Source organism: Pseudonaja textilis, chromosome 3 (assembly GCF_049901715.1).
Source record: "Pseudonaja textilis isolate UNSWEBS1 chromosome 3, rPseTex1.2, whole genome shotgun sequence".
Taxonomy (NCBI): Eukaryota; Metazoa; Chordata; class Lepidosauria; order Squamata; family Elapidae; genus Pseudonaja; species Pseudonaja textilis.
Genome location: NC_141992.1, coordinates 83806835 through 83827483, shown reverse-complemented (window position 1 = coordinate 83827483; position 20649 = coordinate 83806835). Strand labels below are relative to the sequence as shown.

Here is a 20649-nt window from a genome sequence, read left to right as displayed (position 1 = left end):
CCATAAGTCAAGGACCATCTGTAATAGGAACTTTATTCAAACTGGCCTTTGGGCCAGCCTGAGGTCATGTAAGTTGAGGGGAAGCTAGAAGAGAATAGGAAAGGGGTTCTTTGAGTCCAAATTATGTGACTGTTTAAGGCTTCTTGGAATTGACCAAGCAATGCCTGATTTACATAGTACTATTGGTTCTAAGAAGCAGTTGTGCTTCTAATTCACTTTATTTTTTTTTGCTGACTGGAAAGGGAATTGTATCCTAGGCTTTTACATGGGTAGTCCTGTCTAAGGAGAAAGCTAAGAAGAGCAAAGGCTAATGCTCTGTAAATGGGCAAATGTTTTATAACCCTTCGCAGTGTGTTCTTGAAAGGTTGCCAAAGGGTAAAAGTAGTTCTTGATTTAAATGAAAATGTTCTTAGAAATCACAGCTCTTGCAGGCTTATTCTAGAAATTGGTAACATTTTTACCATAAACAGATCTCTGATGCATGCAATTATGTTTGGTAAAAACAAAATGCAGAGATAGGAAAAGTGCAATGAATAATACATGTCTTGCATCACTTCTTGGCTTTTAATGTTTTGTTTTAAAATCCAGAAATAGTTTTTTTTTTGCATAGACCCACGTTCAAATTACCTGGTAAATTAATTTGTTGTGGTTTTTAGATTATATCTATAAGCGATATGCTCAATGCTGTATAAGGAAATCTGTTTTGCACTAATGTTCCAGAAAAAGGGAAAAAATGTGTGTGAGAGGTTATGCCTGTGCTTTACTCTACCTTTCTGAAACTTCTCATTTAGTACAAGAAAGACAGTTCTGTATCTAAGCCTAGATTGAGAAATGTTACACAATCATAATTTCCCAAGTGATTATGAGTTTAATGCAGGATCTTAGCAAGTCACTGACATTGTTCATCCTCTCATGCTGAGCCATGGTTTCTTTAATCATGTTCAATAAGTCACAATGGTTTGACTTCATATAAAATGTTAATTTGCAAAACAGAGTTATACAAACAACAGGATCTAGACTTGCAAAACACTAATCAAAGTCAGAAATCTATTCAAAACTGCCTAGGTATCGAAACTGCCTAGGCACAAAACTGCCTGTTCCTTATAGTTATCAGTTATCAGTTATCAGCAACTGATGGTGGTGCTTTACTTGTTACATTTTCAAATTATTTCCTAAAGCATGATACTTTATGAACAGGACAAAAAGAAGAACCATTAATAATATAAAATAATACAAATCCTGATATTGACTGCCAAATTTATTAATAAATATATATTAAGTGTTTAATAATAATTAGTATGACAACTCGAAAAACATTCCTATGCTGGAATCCTGACATAGTATTTTAATCTACAATTTTAACCACTCTTAGTAATAAATATTATTTTAATAAAACCCCAAACATAGCTTCATTTGTCTTGCTAGGAAAATCAAGGAAAGATATTGATTATGTTTGAAAATGTGTAAGCCTTGGCTTTTTCTTCTTACAACAGCATTTTCTCAATTCAGGAATGAATCCTTCTTTGCATCTCTTCTGGGAGTGACCATGTAATCATGCAGTCCATCATCCAGATAAATAGCAGCATAGAGATGCTTTTCCTCTGCCCATCTATATTTGTTGGGTCTGTAACTCCCACATTTTGGCTATCCCTGTTGAGGAATTCTGAGTCTTGTCGGTCCAATATATCTGGAGCCAGCAGTCTGGGAAAGTCCAATGCAAACTGCCACTTTTTGCAATACTTTGGTAGCAATAATTACAGCTTTGAACAGCCTTCCAAAAAGGTAAACTGCTAAAGAGAAGTTAGAAAGCAGATAGTTGGATGGTTTCAAAACCTAGTCAATCTTTATCTTCAATGAGCTTTTTTCATATTCAACACCCAACTTCCTCTCTAATTCTTGCAATATGTGTATATACTTATTTCATTTACAATATTTGAGATAAACACATAGGAATTTAGTTCTTTCCTTCTTAAGATAAGAATTTGTTTCAGTATACGTCCATGATGGTGAACCGATGGCACGCGTGCCGGACGTGACACACAGAGCCACTTCTGCCGGCACATGAGAGGTTGCCTGGAAGACCCCCACTGTGCATGTGCGTGCGCCCCCCCACCAGCCAGCTGATTGACGGGTATCTGCCATGCATGCGCGGGGGAGATGCATGTGTGTGCAGGGGCGTGCAGTGCGAATGCAGGGGGCCGCACGTACATGCGCAGGGGGTAGGGGAGTCATGTGCGCATTGCATCATGGGTGCAGGCACCCGAGTGTGTGTGCACACGCGTGCATACTTTGGGCACTTAACATGGAAAAGGTTTGCCATCATGGGTATAAGTTATTCTCTACTTGGTCCTGATACTTCTTTTGCCAAAAGATGAAGACTGCTATTAAAGGTAATCCTCGACTTACAACTACAACGCAGACCAAAATTTCTGTAGCTAATCGAGACAATTAAGCGAATTTTTGCCCCATTTTATGACCTTTCTGCCACAGATGTTAAGCAAATCATTTCAGTTATGAAGTTTGTAACATGATTGTTAAGTGAATCTGCTTCCCCATTGACTTTGCTTATTGGAAGGTTGCAAAAAGTGGATCACATGACACTGGGACACTGCAACCATCATAAATATGAGTCAGTTGACAAAGCTTCTGAATTTTGATCACGTGACCATTAGGGATGCTGCAATGGTCAAGTCTGAAAAATGGTCATAAGTGACTTTTTTCAGTTCCACTGTAACTTTGAATAGTCCCTAAATGAACGGTTGTAAGTCAAGGACTACCTGTCTTATTGGAAAAAAACCAGGTTACATTTTCAAGGAATTTCAGGCTTTTGGGAATACAGTACAGGATTCAAGAGAATTAGTGGTCTATCAAAATGGATTTTGATTCTGTACAAAACAGACCATCCTATATTAAATATTTGTCTCTTGATCCAGTAAATTTTATACATTTCAGATATAATATTAAAAAAGCGTCACATCTGGAGAGTGAGAAAAATCTTATCAGTGATTTATCCTGGGTTTGGTTTATTCCATTCTGCAACCTCAGCTAGATATCTCTGACTTGTAAATTGAAGAATAGCTCTTTTAGTCTTCTTGAAAATATAACAGAGAAAAACCTAATATTATGGCAAACAGTTGCTGAGTATTCTCAGCCTTACAAATAACCATATCATGTTTATGCACTTATAAATAATAAATGGCACAATAAATGGCACTTTTTTTTCTTAAACAAGCATATTCTCAGTCAGCTGACAGATGACTCTGAATAGCATTTGAACAAGTTTTCAAGAGAAGCCTTCAAGCTGAGGAATGAGATGGAGATAAACTATTTTACGATATTAACATAGAGCGGGCACCATGAAAAAGTTGCCTCCATCCACTGTATCAACTTTTCTATTTATCAACATGTGTTTGATAAATGGTTTCGTATCAACATGTCAAATAACATCATAAATTCATGGAACAAATGTGTTAATCCCAAAAGGAAGCCCATATATGTAAGTAAGCCTTTGCATTATAAAATGTTTCCTGTAGGCTTTGTTGTATGCATCTGGATTTGTATGATAACATAGCAAAATAACTGGAAAAAAAAATCTTCTGATGCAAATAACAAACATGATCACAATCTACCATACAAGATTAGAGAGGAATCAATGTAATCTGTGAAACTGCCTCAAGATCACAAGTAATCCTTAAATTCTCTTTTGTGGATCTCTTCCAATTGCCAAAAAACAGTGGTACAATTTCCCTCCATTTTGAGCTGGAAATTATGCAACTGTAGTGTAAATTTCTAATATAAAATTCTTCACTCTAAACAGAACATGGGGGAAAACCCAGCAAATCTTATCCTACCCACATGTGTGATATACATCTTTGCCAACTCCCTCAACAAATGATTTCCCAGTCTTGGTTCTGTGGGCATTGTTTTTATGCACAAGTCATCTTAATGAGTAATTCTACTGATTACAACTTTAATATTTTTCTCTCACCCTTCTTCCAACAATAGTGGTTTTCCCCCATGGTATCTTTATAAGTATTCTGTGATATAGGCAAACTGAAAAAGAGTATCTTATCCAGGCTTATTCATTGAATTTCAGTACAATTTGATCATAGTTTGGAGACTTGGTAGGGGAGAGAAAGAGATTAATTCCATGTTCTCATTGCTGAGGTATTTTGTGCTACTTAAAATTTTCCTCCATACTACAAAATCTAAGCATAGCAAAGACAGATAAATAACAATTAGCCATCTTTCTTTTTCAGAAGCTCCATCTGTGCAATGCTGGCAACTGATGAGGGTTAACAAGAGCCGTTCATTTACCAACTTTGCATTCGGTGCAGAATTGGTATTGTTTGATAATGAATATAGCCCCTCCCCTTTGTTTTGGCAATCATGATTCATTGTATTTATAATTTAGCGATCACAGTGTTCCTAAGCACTGCTAATTGATGTTGCAGCTGCATTCCTAGATTATGCAAGAAGTACATTTATACTTATTATAAAGTTTTGTATTGTTTCTCCTGTCCCCTAGATCATTTGCCCTAACCATTTCAAAGCTTCTTTAAGTGTGTCTCATGTAGTAAAATAACTTACCAGTGCTCTTGTAATACAATCTCTTCTTATACAATTCACGGTAAACTTAGGGTTGTCACCACAAATGCAACTGAAAACATAGTACTTTGTGAGTTTATAGTTTGTTGATACACATGTGATATATGTTGCTCCTTTTTTCTATTTTCTTTTTTTCTTTTGGTTTTATGTTCTTTTATGTGCTTTTATTAATCTATTTTTGTACAGAATGGTCTTACAAATGATAGTGGGTGTTTTAAAAGTTTGTTAAGCTTAGCCTAAATTATACTGACTATCCATTATAAAGTTTAAGTTCCAAAATAGAAATATATGTGGTGTTGGTGAGGGGAATGATTTTATTGTCAAGCATGTGTCATTTGGGCCTAGTGATTAAGGCACCTGGCTAGAAAGCAGGAGATTGTGAGTTCTAGTCCTGCTTTAGTCAATGCCATGAAAGCAGGCTGGGTGACCTTGGGCAGTCACTCTCTCAGCCCAACTTACCTCACAGGAGTGCTTTTGTGGGGAAAGTAGGAGAAGGAAGATGTGTTGGATATGTTTACCAGCTTGACTTATTTGTAAAAATAATGAAGGTGGGCTACAAGCAAACACGTATCATCCTTCAGTGTAAAATGCAAATGGGAACACACTTAAATGTCTCGAGGATCTGGATTATGTACATTTATTTCATATTACTGTTGAACCTGTAACAAAGAGTCACAACCATTTCCAATTTCTCATCTGGACAAAAACCGAGAGTCCCTTTTTAACATGTTTCAGGCTTCAGTTCTCACATTATATTATTAATATTTGACATGGGCTGTGTGAACATTTTGTTCCCTCTACCGTTTTTCCCAGAACTCTACTTTTGAATACTTCTCTACTAGGAGATATGGTCCATATAATACACACACACACACACACACACACACACACACACACACACACACCCAAGCTAAGCATTAAAACATGATTTACTGACTTGTAATACTAGACCTGTCAGTTCTGCTAGATGTCATACAAAGAATGAGATAAAGCTATCTTTTAAACTTTAGTAGGAACCAGAACTGTTCTAGCTTGCATTCATGCATCTTACAGAAGTGGCTTTTTAAAGACTCTAAAATCTCATCAAGCTCAGCAGAAACAGAAACATCTTGCCAACAGCGTATTGACAAAAATAGATCATCATTTTCCTCATGTGAAAATGCCTGCCTTTGTTTGCTGGGGTGGCAATTGTGCATATTTTACATTCAGATAAATTAATGGATATTTTCTCTTTCACTCAGTGATACTTCGTCAACTTTTCTTTTCTGAACATTCTGCGAAGAATGGTCAGTTGTCCAGGAATACATCCAGCTAGGCTGTTTAGCACACAACCTAGGGCTACCTTTTCTATTTCCCTTCCACAAAAGCTAGATATGCTTTTCTAGAATTAAACTTATGTTGCAATAATGAAAGATCTATCCGTTACAGAGGTTTCTCTGCTTCTCTGCTCTCACCACCACTTCACACACAGGTGACCACATCTTCTACCACTGTCCATCTACTAGAGCAGGTGTATCAAACACACCTTGTCATGGTGGCATCATGTGACGTGACTTTTCCCCCCTTTGCTAAACCAGGCATGGACATGGCCAGCAGGTGACGCATCAGCCTGCGGGTTGTGAGTTTTGACACCCGTGTACTAGAGCTACCAGAGCAGTGCTACAAAAATCCAGATATTTATTTATTTATTATTTAGAAACACAGGATAAGTCAAAGGAAAAAGGACAAAAGAGAACAGCTAAAGTCTAGCAGGGGATTGAAATAGATCAGAATTTAGCCAGTTGGTCTACTTTCAAAAGTTAAAAAGGAAAAATTTCAAAAAGTGAAATGAAGAGCTAGGTATACTTAAGAAAACCCAAAATGCTGGCATTTCTGATCACTCCCAAAGGGAACTGGGATCTTCAAGACTCCCCTTCCCAAATGTGTCCATAACCATTCAAAAGTCATCTTGGGTCATTTCTAAGTGCCCCCATTCAAATGCAGGGAGTAGCACTTCCAGAAAGGCAGCTTAGGCAGCAAAATCAGCAGATCATCGGCAAGAGAGAAACAGCTCCTTTGTTATTCAGCAGCCATCTTGGAGGAGCTCAGTCTGCAAGTCTTTATTTAGCTCTCTAAGATCCTTTTGTGGCTTCCAACACAATCATGGAGTGGATGGCAACAACGTTTCTTTACAATTTTAAGAGTTTCAGTTAGTGATTTTAAGGATTAAAACAGATGCCCAAATGGAGAAGCTTAAAACACTAGTCTTCATTTAACTCTCCGAAAGAGTAGACTTTTACTAACAAATCCCAAGTCATTAGACAAGCATAGAATGCTAAACAAAATAGGAACTGTTGAAAAATGGAACCCTGCCATTTCTGATCTCATTAGTCATATTATTTGTAGTTATCAGAGAGGGAAAAAATGAGACCTCTGGCTGGAAATATTCTCCATCCCTACTCTAGAGATTCTCTAACTTTGGATGAGATTTTCAAGAGAATCAAGGGCTATAGTGGATCAAAATCTGCAAAAGTTTTTTCTGCTCCTCCAGAAGAACATTCCCTGTGAAGATTTCTATGGGAGAGATGTATCTTTACATGAAGTAGGAATTAAGTCTGATTCTAATTCATCTCATTATACTTAATAGAGTTTTTTTTTCTTTTATGACAGGGGCCTCCTGGAGCAGCTGGCGCAGAAGGAAGACAAGGTGAAAAAGGAGCAAAGGTAAATATTTTAAGTATAAGACGAACACCTTTCTTCCGTCCCATGTACACATTCATATGATTTCCTCCTTTATAATACTCAAAAAGTCATTGAAAGTTTGGCTGTTTCTTCCAAGCCTTGGGCTAGGATGATGGGAGTCCCTATAAACATTACTTTACTTCTTCTGGATGGCACATGATCTTTATTCTTACTGTTTTATCATTTCTTGTTTTTAATGTGAACCTCCCAGAGTCTTGCAAGCTGGGCAACCTCAAACCAGAACAAACAAATGAAGGAATGAATCATAAATCAAGAGCAAAAGATCAGTGATTGATTTGTCCAGAAGTGGGGAAGCTTTTATGACAAGATAAGACACTACCTATTAGGACTGTAAATGCTTCAGTTCCAAAATGCCAGGTGTTTTAAAGCATGTAGAAGAAGAAAGCAGCACCTGTCTCAATTTTAAATAATGCCTTTTCTCAGAATCATGTTGTGACTGCACACTGCAGCCACACAATCCTAGGAAAAGGTGCTTGTTAAGGAGCTGCAGGTAATGTTCTATCATGCTCTCCAAAACACCTTTTTGGAATCAGATCCCAAGAGCTTTTCAGTCCTAGCAGCTATCAACTGAGAGGCTCATTATTCTACTAGACTGTCTCTGGTTAATAGTCTGTTTATCCAAATGGTAGCCTGTCACGGTTGTATCTTTACTCTAATTGCCATTTCTTCTTTTTTGCATTAAATTCTGTTAGCCAAAAATGAGTGAATATTATTTCAGTCCAAATCTTTAGACATTTCAGAAGAAAAGGAAGCAGCATGGTCTAAACAAATAGAAATCTGTAGGAACACCGGAATATTAATATAAGAAAAAAAGTGTCATTGTAAATGGAAGCAAGTAGTTTAGGTTCATAATTTTCTTCTTTTGATCCATCTGCACAAACAAAATGAGTTTAAAGTAGACTAAGACGATGGCTACTTTTCTTGTCTTTTGCTCAGGTAAAGGATTATTTCTTGTACTGGCTGTGGAATTCTTATCAGCTTGCTTTGTCTTTATCTGTAAATAATTCAGTTCAACAGTATATGAATATTCACGCTGATATTTATGTAATAGGGTGAGGCTGGATCAGAGGGTGCTCCGGGAAAAACTGGCCCAGTTGGTCCTCAAGGTCCTGCAGGAAAATCTGGCCCAGAAGGACTTAGGGGTATTCCTGGCCCTGTGGTGAGTACATCAACCATACCATTTTTCCCCCTTGGTTCAGGTTTTCATAATGTGCTCTTCCAAATTAAGCTGGGTTTATATCTTCTTGCAGGGAGAACAAGGTTTACCTGGAGTACCTGGTCAAGATGGCCCACCAGGTCCCATGGTAAGTATTTTTGTGTGTGAAACTGTCTTAAAACATAGGATAAAATTATTTTTCTGCTACCGTGTTTCTCACAAAATAAGGCCGGGCCTTATTTTTTTTTGAGCCCCGAAAAAAAGGTTAGGACATCTTTTCAGGAGTGAATTAATTTCTCTCTCCCTCCGCGCACTAGCACCGTCTCCAACAACAGCTTCTGAGTCTCTCCCGCTTTTCCCCCATCCCTGTAACAACAGGAAAAAAAAGATTTTGAGGTACCTGGGAGTGCCGCGCACTGCATTTTGGTTTAATCCCGAGTGGCTGGGTGGGCATGAGAAGAGCTGAGTGAGTGTCTCTGCTGCTGCTACCCTTGTTGCTCCAGCCTCGGGCTCTGCAAGTTTGCAAAAGTCCCGGTGCATTCCAAGCACCCAGGCCAAGCTGCAACTGTCCCTCTCTCGCCAGCGCCGTCTCCAATAACAGCAGTAGTAGCAGCAGGAACCGTAGAAGTTACGGAGGAGGCTCCCCCACCTGAGAAGTGGCTGAAACGTTTCCATGGTTCCCGCCGCTGCTGCTGCTGTTCTTGGAGACAGTGCTGGCGAGAGAGGGACAGCTGCAGCTCAGCTTGGGTGCTTGGAATGCAGGAACGGGCTGCTGCACCGGGACTTTTGCAAACTTGCAGAGCCTGAGGCTGGAGCACCAAGGGTAGCAGCAGCAGAGATGCTCACTTGGCTCTTCTCACGCCCACCCAGCCGCTCGGGATTAAACCAAAATGCAGCACGCGATGCTCCCAGGTACCTCAAAAACTTTTTTTTCCTGTTGTTACGGGGACGGGGGAAAAGCAGGATTGACTCAGACGCTGTTGTTGGAGATGGTGCTGGCGAGAGAGGCGCCACCACTGGTGGGAACCATGAAAGCTACGGAGGCCTGAGAAGCAGCTGAAACGCTGCCAGACATCCACTGCCTGCTGACCCGGGTAAGGGAGGGGTAAGGGAGCCCTCTGTGCTCCACCATGGTGTTAGGAGCGGCTGATGGTAAGGCGTAGCTGCCCGTGGGGCACTCCTAATGGCAAGTTCCACCCCACCTTGCCCCCCCAATTTCACATGTTTTAAACTAGGCCTAAATTTGGGGGGAGGGGCTTAATTTCATTTTATGCCTAGAAAACATGCTGGGTCTTCCTATTTGGGAGTGGTTTTGTTGGAGAAACATGGTAGATTTCATCTTTTTGCTTGCCATGGATCCAAAGATATTAACCTTTAAAAGACTTGTCAGATTGAAGTTATGCTATACTCTTCATTACTCTCTATACATCAACATATGACAGAATGACATTGCCGTACTGCATTATAACTACCTGAAAAGCTTTGAACATATATAACAAGAATAGTGTTCATGTTTCTTTTAGCATCTAGTATAACTTGCTTTCAAAGTCCTAGTCAATATCTTTTAAGACTGATCATCTGTGATTTATTCTTGAGTAGCAGAAGTAGAAAGCAGAGGCATCAAAAATTCATCCATATTACCGTGGAGTCATTTGTGCTCCTAGTTCTTCTTACACTTCTGGTTTTAAATCAAATGTCAAATTCAGATGTTACTAATTATAACTGTCTTTGGAAGTAACGTTGCAAACCTTGTTTGACTAGAATAAAAAAGTAATGTTAATAATTAGACATCTAGCCTTTTAACTCACTGATTCCTACCTAAAGTTCTATATGCTGCTGTAGTTGTTAACCTCAGTTTATATCCAGTATATTCCATTTATGAACAAAGCCTTAGGTAAAGCAGGAATATCAAATGTGTCATAGGTGAGAATATATGTGTAATCTTCTTGAACTATACATTTGCCTTGAACATTTGCATCTACTGCTACCTAAAAGAAGAAATGTTAAGAGTTAGTAATAGTTGGAATTACCTGTGTATTCCTAACACAGTTACTCCTAATGATATCCTATTAAGTTCTTTTGGGCTTCACGTGTAAGTGTGTAAAGGATTACAACCTGAGATATTTTATTCCCTACCCTACCATTGACAGCCTTCTCATCACTGCAAGCAGCTGTTCAATGAATAATTAATACCATATTCTGATGCCTACTTACTCATAAGTGAATCTTATCACTTGCATTAAGGGAGATTTATATTGCAGTCCTATGCTTGCTTCTTTCAGATTTAGTTGCAATAATTCAGTTCCAGCTTGATATAAGTCCCTAAATGGATGCTTTATTTTGCTAAACCTGTTTAGAATATTTTGATATTATTCTTTATAAATAACAAAGTTGATATCCTTTCTATATGTTTGAAAATAACTGAGGTTGCATGACATGAAAAATTAGCCTTTAGTTATTTATAGGTTCCTCATATTAGCTCCCATTTTCATCCTTCTCTTGTAATTGCCCTCCCTGTAACATTGGGCTGGCATTCTAAAATAAATATGTGCATTTTCTTTTTAACTATTGCAAAAGAATTATTATAACACATTTTCTTTCATTTATCTCTAACCTGGGAGTGGATAATTTTTCAAAAACCTCGTTTTCTCAGCTTGAAACTGAACAACTGTATTCCAGCAATAAGCATGGCCAGACCCTGTAATGGATTGAGTTATATATGTGACTAACAGCTTTGTTTAGGTCAGAGAGAGAAAAATATATTGCACTAAATTTAAAAAAAAATTATAGGGTTTCTTCTAAACGTCATAGTTGCAGATGATATACTTTGCTATTACTCTAATAATAAGGAAGCTCACTGTTCTCGGACAAATAATTTTGAAAGACTTCAAATGGAAGAAAAGATGCTTAGGACAAATGGCCAACAATGAAATCAAAGCAATAGCAATAGCACTTAGACTTACATACCGCTTTACAGCTCTCTGTAAGCTGTTTAAGAGTCAGCATATTTTTCCCAACAATCTGGGTCCTCATTTAACTGACCTCGGAAGGATGGAAGGCTGTGTCAACCCTGAGCAGATCAGAATCGAACTCCTGACAGCAAACAATGAGTTAAGCCTGCAATATTGCATTCTAAGCACATTGCGCCACCACAGATCGTTAGTTATAACCTTCTTATAGCTGCTTTTTCCTGTAACATGGAGCTCATTTGTGACTTTAAGCTCCCCGGAAAAAAAAGTGGACATCAGAATGATATAATTATTACATTAATTAATAAAACCCATTTCCAGCCAGATTGTGTTTCCATACAGTTTTGCAGACTGAAGCCAACTGGAAAGCAGCCTGAACTGAAAAAAAAGTAACCTTCTTAAGCCTGCTCAGTATGACAAAGGGAACAATAAATGTCAGGTAAAGCAGGATAAAAACCACAGCCATTAGCCCAGTGAATTACTCAGATAAATTCCTTGTACGAGCATATTGTTAAAGGTTATTGTGTGCCTTGTAGCACTCTGGATGACATTGGCCATTGAATGCTGTGAGATGGGATTACATCTGAAAATGCAGAACCTTTGATGAACTTGATTCAGAAATAACCAGCATCTTTATTTCATGTTATTTTTCTTAATATCTGTAGGGTCCACCCGGCTTGCCAGGATTGAAAGGAGATCCTGGTTCGAAAGGAGAAAAGGTACATGGAAATATATCTTTAGTATAGAGCTCATGCAATACTTATTCCATAGATCATTGCCTAAAAATAATAATTATCACTTCCCTGGATGCTATTCTTTCTGCTGTATGATTTGACTGCAAGTCAGATTTTTGTTATATCTACTTATAGGGACATCCTGGATTGATTGGATTGATTGGACCTCCAGGAGAACAAGGAGAAAAGGGAGACAGGGGTCTGCCTGGTACACAGGGATCTACGGGATCAAAAGGAGATGCGGTTAGTACAAACTGCACACAGATAAATCTTTTTCTTTACCTTTTACTTCTAGAACTGTTTAGGCTATCTCCAAGTTAGTAGCTTGTTGCACAGCCTTTAACATTAGTAAATTGGCTATTTTACACCCATGTCAGATAATTCTAGATTGGCTTCAGGCTTACTTTTGCATGAATGGAAGAATTCCTCCCTGTTTCAGAGTCCAAGTTCTGCAGAGCAGATTTTTAGAAATTAAAGAGAGCGCCAAGGATCAAAAAGTAATTGGAAAAATGGACAACTTACTCCATCCATCAACAGGAAGCTTTGTACACTTAAACAAATGGGAATGCCCAATGAAGAGAGTTTTGGTAATAAAATTTCTGATCACACTAGGGCAGATGTCTTCAAACTTGACAGCTTTAAGATTTCTGGACTTCAACTCCCAGAATTCCTCCTCCAATCATGTTAGCTCAGGAATTCTGGGAGTTGAAGTCCACAAGTCGTACACTTGCAAGTTTGAAGACCCTTGCACTAGAAGTAAAAACAAACTTATCAATGAACAGACCTGCAAGATCCATTAAAGCAAACTCTGTGCCAACATAGGCACATTGTAATGGATAACATCGAATTTGCTGAGTTTTTCTTAAACAACCTGCTTGTGACTTCCAATTTTCTTTTGGAAAATTGAAACCCCCCCCCCTCCCAAAAAAAAGTATGTGATCCATTTCAAATAACTATTTCTTCTGTCGCCAACACCTCTCAATCTATATAAAATGTGCTAAAATTAATCTGGGCTATTTTGACCATTTGCAGATCTGTTTAGACATTTATTTATTTATTACATTTCTACATATGTGATTAGGAGCAGTTTGTAACAGCATAATAAAACCAAATAAGTACATAAATCAAAGAATAGCTTTAAAAGCAGAGTTAAAACAGGTCAAAACATACAAGTAAAAATAAATCAGGTTAAAATTCAAAAGCTAAGAGGTTAACAAAGCAGCAGGAGTGTCCTCAGGCTACCAGACATCTCCAGGCTGCACCACACTTTTAGAGCTGCATGCTAATAAGCAAAATTGAGTCTTAACACTTTTCCAGAAAACTGGAAGAGTGAGATTCACTTTGCCTCTGGAGGTAAGATGTTCCATAGGGTGGGAAGCAGCAGCTGAGAAGCCCCTCCTCCTAGGTCCCGCCCATCGAAACTCTTTGACCAATGGGATACTCAATTTTACATACCATAAGCCTTTCTGGCCAATGGCAGAACATAACAAAGTTCCAGCCAATCAGTGCTTCCTTGTTATGTTTTCAAGACACAAAGTTCATATCCCACTCCATCCCTAAAATTGCCATAGTTTTCCTTAGAAAATACAGTGCAAGTATGTCCTACATATAGTCTATGCATATAAATTATAATAAAATTGGAGAAGCAGTTTGAGTTCCTTCTATATAAGGAAGTGTGAATTGGTAACAAATATTAGCAAATTCACTAAAAATCCTCAAACCCTCCTAGTCTTCATAGCAGGAAAGTTATTTTGACTTTCAAAATATTAATACTGGCATACCAGTATTAATACTTTCCAGAACTGGAAAGTGAAGGTGACTTTTTCAAGCAAAAAGCAAGGCTGCTATGTAGATTCTGAAGCAGCATATGCTGGCTTGAAATAGCATTTCTCTGTCCTCTGATTTGTTCATGGTTATGTCAAAATTATTCACAGTTACAAGGTTCTTAATATAATATCATGTGATAATGGGAACATATCGTGCCCAACTCCTTAACCTCATCTTCATTTGGAAGTCCTCTATGTGTTTCTCAAAACTGCAAATAAAGGAGCTGCTTTGTTTTTAAAAGAATGCTTACCTTTTTTTTAAAAAAAAAAAGCTTCCTTTAGAAACATCTACAAAGGACATCATGGCATTTTCATTTAAAAGCTGAGGGAGATCAAACAATGAAAAGCAAACAGTAAAATGGATTGGAGTTTTACCGATCTGGATATCCACACATCCAGTTCATGGCCTTTGATGAGAAACAGTGCTATATGTATTAAGCCATGAACAGGACAGTCTGCATCTTTAGAGAGACCGATTGTTCATTAACAAAACCAGAAAGTAGCTATAGGAACTTGGGGTATGACTGCATCCAATGGAGGAACTGAAGGACAGGAGAAAACTTCAGTGACCAAAACAGGCAGAGGAGAATCTGGCAGAATGAATTCATAAGAAACTAGTAGAATGAATTGGAGACATTATGTGCATTGAATGTGTCATTTCAGGCCACTTCATTCATGTACATTACATGCTCTATATTGCCCACATGTAGTCTTTTGAGATAGGATAAGAAAATAGTCATTTCTATAGTGGAGCATCCTTGTGGTAGGACAAGGAAACTATGTGAATTTGGCTTGGGTCTTTCCAGTTCTCACTGATACTTTAACTATATATTTATAAAAGTTCATTTATTAAATTTATTATAAAATACTATAGAAAAACAGAAAAATTACAAAAGCAAATAAAGAAAACACCAGCAAAGCGAAAAAGAAAAATATTTCCCAAATGCAAAATCAATACAGAGATGACTAATCCAGTGTATATAGTGTTTGAAGATGTACTTTTGGTGAAATTAAAACATTAATAATTCCAGAAATCCCAAAGCACTTCAGCTAGTGTTAGCTTCATTCCAGTAAGCAAAAACTAAAAACTTTCTGGTAATTGAGAGCCGGTTTTAATTTTACTGAAATTTGCTTATGACCGTTCATTGCATTCCTGATCTAAATGTAATCTTTTTCTTTATTTTTCCAGTTATTTGTCCTACTTGTTCTGGCAATATAATTCCATTGGCTTTCCATTATTGTTATGCATTAATGTGCCCCTTGACACCATAATTAGATTTATGGATTAAAATGAAATCTCTTTCTATTATTAACTTTATAATAGTTGCATAAGAATATTAATGTTTTAATCCACCTATGAATAAAGTCCATGGACTTGGGCTGGTAGTTTCAGAGATCTCATTTTCTCTTAAACTTTACTGTGCAGTAGTAAAATGGAAATTATCAGAGTAAGATCTCTTCACTTTTATATATCAACATCAATACAAATCAAGAACTGAACATCTGTTCCCCAATTTCAGGCAATTTTTCTTCCCCTGTGAAAGCACCTTAGTTTTTTTCTATATCATTTGCAGGATGCTTTTAAAGTTCATTTCATGGTGTTTTGATATAAATTATTGTGAGGTGATGAGGTTTAGAATTGGGTTTTCTGTTACACATTTCTCTATTACTTCGATATCTCCCTAACTGCTGCTGCTTGCTCATCTGAAAAAAGCACCCAGGGAGGAGTTTTTCTATCTTTTCACATTTATTTGACACATAGAGATGCAAGGGAGATTGCAGACTGCCAGAGATAGAATTTCATTTGTAGGACAGGATACTCACTCTCCTTCAGTACCTTGTATCTAAGGCAACTATAGCCCTTTTATGGCTTGTGGACTTCAACTCCCAGAATTCCTGAGCCAGCCATCCCCCCATACAGGCTCAGGAATTCTGGGTGTTGAAGTCCACAAGTCATAAAGGGGCCATATTTGCCCCACCTCTGATCTAAGATGAAAGTGAGAATATCGTACCTTATGAGATTTCCACTGAAATGTTCTTTGCTTTCGAATGAAAAAAAGAGTTAAAAACATTTACAGGTAGTCCTCCATTTATGATTGCAATTGAGCCCAAAATTTTATTTGCTAAACAAGGCAGTTGTTAAATGAGTTTTGCCCCATTTTACAACCTTTTGGCGACAAAAGTGAGTGAATCACGGCAGGTGTTAAGTGAGTCGTGTGGTTGTTATGCAAATCTGGCTTTCCCCATTGATTTTGCATGTTGGAAGCCTGTTGGGAAGGTTACAAATAGTGATCAGTGACTCTGGGACAGTGGAACTGTCATAAATACATGGCAGTTGCCAAGCATCTGAATTTTCATCATGTGACCATGGGAAGGCTACAGTAGTCATAAGTGTGAAAACCGGTTATATGTCACTTTTTTCAATGAGTCGTAATTTCAAACAGTCATTAAACAAATGGTGGTAAGTCAAAGATTATCTGTATATGCCTTACCAATGAAAAGACAATACAGTGTTTCTTAATTGATCTATCACTGTTGTTGTATATACACTGACAGCTTATGCACCGGAGAAAAATTCCTTGTGTGTCTAATCACACTTGGCCAATAAAGAATTCTAACTCTAATTCTAATAAATCTCGTTCTTAACCTTGGCAAATTTAAGATGGATGGACCTCAACTACCAGAATTCCACACCCAGTAATGGTGTTTTTAATGTAATAACCAGCAATGATTTAATACATACTTTTTTCTAGGGAATTCCTGGACCAGCTGGCCCACTTGGTCCTCCGGGCCCTCCTGGTTTACCAGTAAGTAGCTATATTCAGTTTACCTTGTTCTGGTTCATTATATAGACACCTTTGCAAATATAATTTTGTATGACTCTGTCATGCTTTTTTCTATAGGGTCCTCAAGGCCCCAAAGGTTCTAAAGGTTCATCGGTAAGTTCCTCCACAGAGATTCTCCTGATCCCCCTCCCCCCCTTTCGGTCTTGGTGTGGCTCACTATTCTTTTCCAATTTATAAGGTTTATTAAAATTGTACTATTCTACTCCTTCATAGGGTCCTGGTGGCCAGAAAGGTGATGGTGGTTTACCCGGCCCTCCCGGCCCTCCTGTAAGTAAGACTGCTTTTGATTTGATCAAAATTGAATATGCTATTGTAGATGTTGAGTGCAAGCCATAGCCTTTAAAAATATGAGAGGAAGGTTAGCACCTGACTTTTAACAGTGTGGGGTTGTCCCCTGATAATCTTCAAGGAAAGCTAAAGCAGGGAGATTTTTAAGAAAGCCAGCAATGCTGTGGATATTTTTAATTATGTACAATAATATCAGAACCAGATTAAGGCCAACTGATGCCCTACACAGCTGAGTAGTGGTGTTGTATTCTAGCTAATTAGCTTAAGACCAAAGCCTTTATTGTACAACAAATACTTCAGCGCAACCTCAGTGAGTGCTTTATTGTAAGAACATCTTTCTTGTTATGTTCACTTCTTGATGAAACAGCCCAATATCCTTACACTTATTAACAGTGACATTTTAAACAATAATTAAGACAAATAATATTTATTTCATCGTGTTCTCAATGGCTTAACCTATTTAAGCATTAGAGTGTTTATCATTTTTAATCAATACTGTATAAATATCACTGTATTGGAATAATATAATGCATTGTGTAATTTTTACAATGCTTTAAAGAGAAACCTACTGGTGGTTCACAAGGGAAGCAAAATTCTCCCATCATCAGACAAAAACAAAACAAATGTTATATCTGATGACACTTTCAAACCAAACTTTTAAATTTTAGTCAAATAAAAGATTTGCTTTCGACAATGCAACTTAAAATGAGACAAGGAAGACTAAGGTAATTATCCAAAAAAATGACTGAAGTTGAGTGTAGCAATGAAGGGCATAATAGCTATGGGGGAAAATGCATGGTGCTCTCTTCCCTTGGTGCTCTGCGCATGTGCTTATTTTGCTTAATCTATCGTTGAATAACATACAGATCAGCAATTTGACAATATGATGGTTTTGCATGAATCCAGGGGCAAAAATTGCATTGGTAGGCAGCCTCTACCATCCGGGAGATACTAGAAGAATGTAACAAAAATGTTGAGAGTAATTAACTTTCTACCTACATGAGTAGTTAAGAATGTTCTCTTTTGTACCAGAACTGAAGAAAGATGCAACTTAATAATTAAACAATAAACCCAGAGAGTGATAATTTTCCTATACTGGATTTACAAAAGAGGCTTCTTAAAGTTTTGAGGACTCTTGTGAAAAGGAAGAATAAAGAAAAATAAGTTCTGAAACATTATTTGCACTAAAGGAGACTGTTAGAAGTAAAAGGAAGAAATAGAAAGCAGGTTTATTTGATTCAGGTTAACGCAGATATGTTGCTATTTCTGGTAATGGACTTTTGCTGACCCCAAAATGATGATGCTTTATGGTTTTGTTTATAGATATGAGATGGGATATGGAAAGAAGAGTTCATTTGTTGTATTTTAAGAATTGGGATGACTTACTAGCACTGTTTATATGTTTGAAACTTGGAAATCACTTTATATTTTTTCTCTTTTTTATTCTTTTGTTTCTTTTCTATCTTTCTTTTTTCCTTTTTCTGCACTTTCTACTGTTTCTTTCTATACTATCTTTTAATTTTTAATATTTATTATTATAATTATAGTCTTTAGCAAAATTACATTTTTTTAAAAAATGAAAATTTGGCCAATAAATCTGTAAGGACTAGTCCAGAAAGTTCACCAGGAATCAAGAATAATTAAAGAAATACACATGCAGACACAAAATGGTGACTGTGCAATACCCCCAAAAATCTTTCTGCCTGTTTTATCCATGCTAAAAGCAATGGATTTGATTTGGGTTTGGTGGAACCAGTAAAAGTAGGTTTGTTTTCTTTGGCTCACTTGGATTATATACCATATTTCTTTCTCTTAGCCAGACTAAGCCTTTGATAGTCAGAGAATGTAGCTAGTTTGTATATTTCCATATTTCCTAGCTGTTAAAATTTAAACATAGCCAAAAATTGGCTAAAGTTGGTCCCTTCCCTTTATAATTTGTAGTGCTTATTATAGGGGAAAAAAATCACAAAATGGGGAACCTATGTCTTACTGAAAAGATTGGAGCAAGGGGATTGTCTGTGACAGAAATGTTTCTCTTTTATATTAATATATAATGTTAAGACAATATGGAAAACTATTTACTTCTTCCTATATATGGTCACCCCATATCAGAGTCCAGGTATGTGAACAACTAAAAGGAGAAAGCAACTGCATGCAGCATTTTAAATTAATAAACTCAGCCTTGTAGTATTTTTCCCCCAAATTAAATACATTATTAATTGTGACTCTTCTGCCTTCTTCGTAAACAGTTAGTTCTTGGTTTCTCATAAACTGAATAACATTTCTTGTTGGACAAGCATTTATTTGTATATTACTTATCTATTTATAATAATTTCATGATGTCACATGATGTAATTTTGTTTTTCGTGAAAGTTTCATTTTCCCTCCTAACTCTATCTGAAACTCTAAGCTTCGGTCAAGTCTTATGGTTATTTGTATTTTTTTTTAAAAAAAATGGAATGAAAAGCTATTGTCTTGGTGTTCCCAGGGACCTCCAGGTGAGGTTATTCAACCATTGCCAATGCAAGCCTCCAAAAAGTCCAAGAGATCCATAGATGCCAAGCTATCTGTTGCAGAAGATTACACTGATGGAATGGAGGAGATCTTTGGCTCACTGAGTTCTCTGAAAGAAGATATTGAACATATGAAATACCCAATTGGCACTCAGAACAACCCAGCTCGAACCTGCAAGGATCTGCAGCTCTGTCACCCAGATTTTCCAGATGGTAGGTTACTATTGCCTCATAAAAGCAAATTTTTCCAAAATCCTGATCTGCTAACACCAGTTCTTTCATTCTACTTGTATTGGGTTTTGGTATATACCAGTTCTCCAAAATCCATGTCATATGTTCATTGTCCTATTTTAAGAAGTTAATTAGAAGATAATTTTCAAACTATACCAAACTACGTTACTTAATTGGTTTGTCTTTATAACATAAATATGTTCAGAGGATCAAAACGTTTGTAGTTACCTGAAACATACCCACATTGTTGCTTTAAAAATATAAAATACTGGTTTAGATTTATACAGAAATGCATCAGTAGTGTTTCTGGCATATAATAGCAGTAAATGAAGTGTTTCACTAGTTCACATTTTTTCTAGTTTCATATTTTTCTTATTACACCCAAAAATGTTCCTCTCATTAAATCATTGCTCTTCTGTAAAATAGCATGAAACACCATGCTCTTGTGCATCACACATATTAATTCTGCATCTGGACTTAAACCTCTAACAGGAACTCTTCAATTAGCCCCGCCAAGCCGACTAGACTAAAACCTCCATTCCACAGGAAGGCTAAAAGTACTTTTATTGAGATTAGCTATATCTATAACAGAATCTTGCAAGTCCAGTTATGCTGTGCCTCCACATCCTTCTTCTGAATCTGTCTGAGTTACTTTTGAATGTTATCTGGTCATTCTGGACTGGAAAAAAAAGTTGAAAAGTGTTTTGCCGAGGTAACAGTTCCTGCATATTTCCCA

General features: G+C 37.2%; 1 protein-coding gene across 3 annotated transcripts in view; it reads left to right on the top strand.

Annotated features, from left to right (window-relative positions):
* The window catches only part of COL11A1 (collagen type XI alpha 1 chain), a 269505-nt gene that overhangs the window by 233631 nt on the left and 15225 nt on the right, over nt 1-20649 (top strand). For all 3 annotated transcript variants that reach the window (XM_087930269.1, XM_087930270.1, XM_087930268.1), the window contains 9 exons: nt 7258-7311; nt 8402-8509; nt 8601-8654; nt 12141-12194; nt 12345-12452; nt 16789-16842; nt 16939-16974; nt 17095-17148; nt 19658-19895. In XM_087930269.1, coding sequence (XP_087786395.1) covers nt 7258-7311; nt 8402-8509; nt 8601-8654; nt 12141-12194; nt 12345-12452; nt 16789-16842; nt 16939-16974; nt 17095-17148; nt 19658-19895 — 760 coding nt within the window. The remainder of the gene's footprint in view (nt 1-7257; nt 7312-8401; nt 8510-8600; nt 8655-12140; nt 12195-12344; nt 12453-16788; nt 16843-16938; nt 16975-17094; nt 17149-19657; nt 19896-20649) is intronic.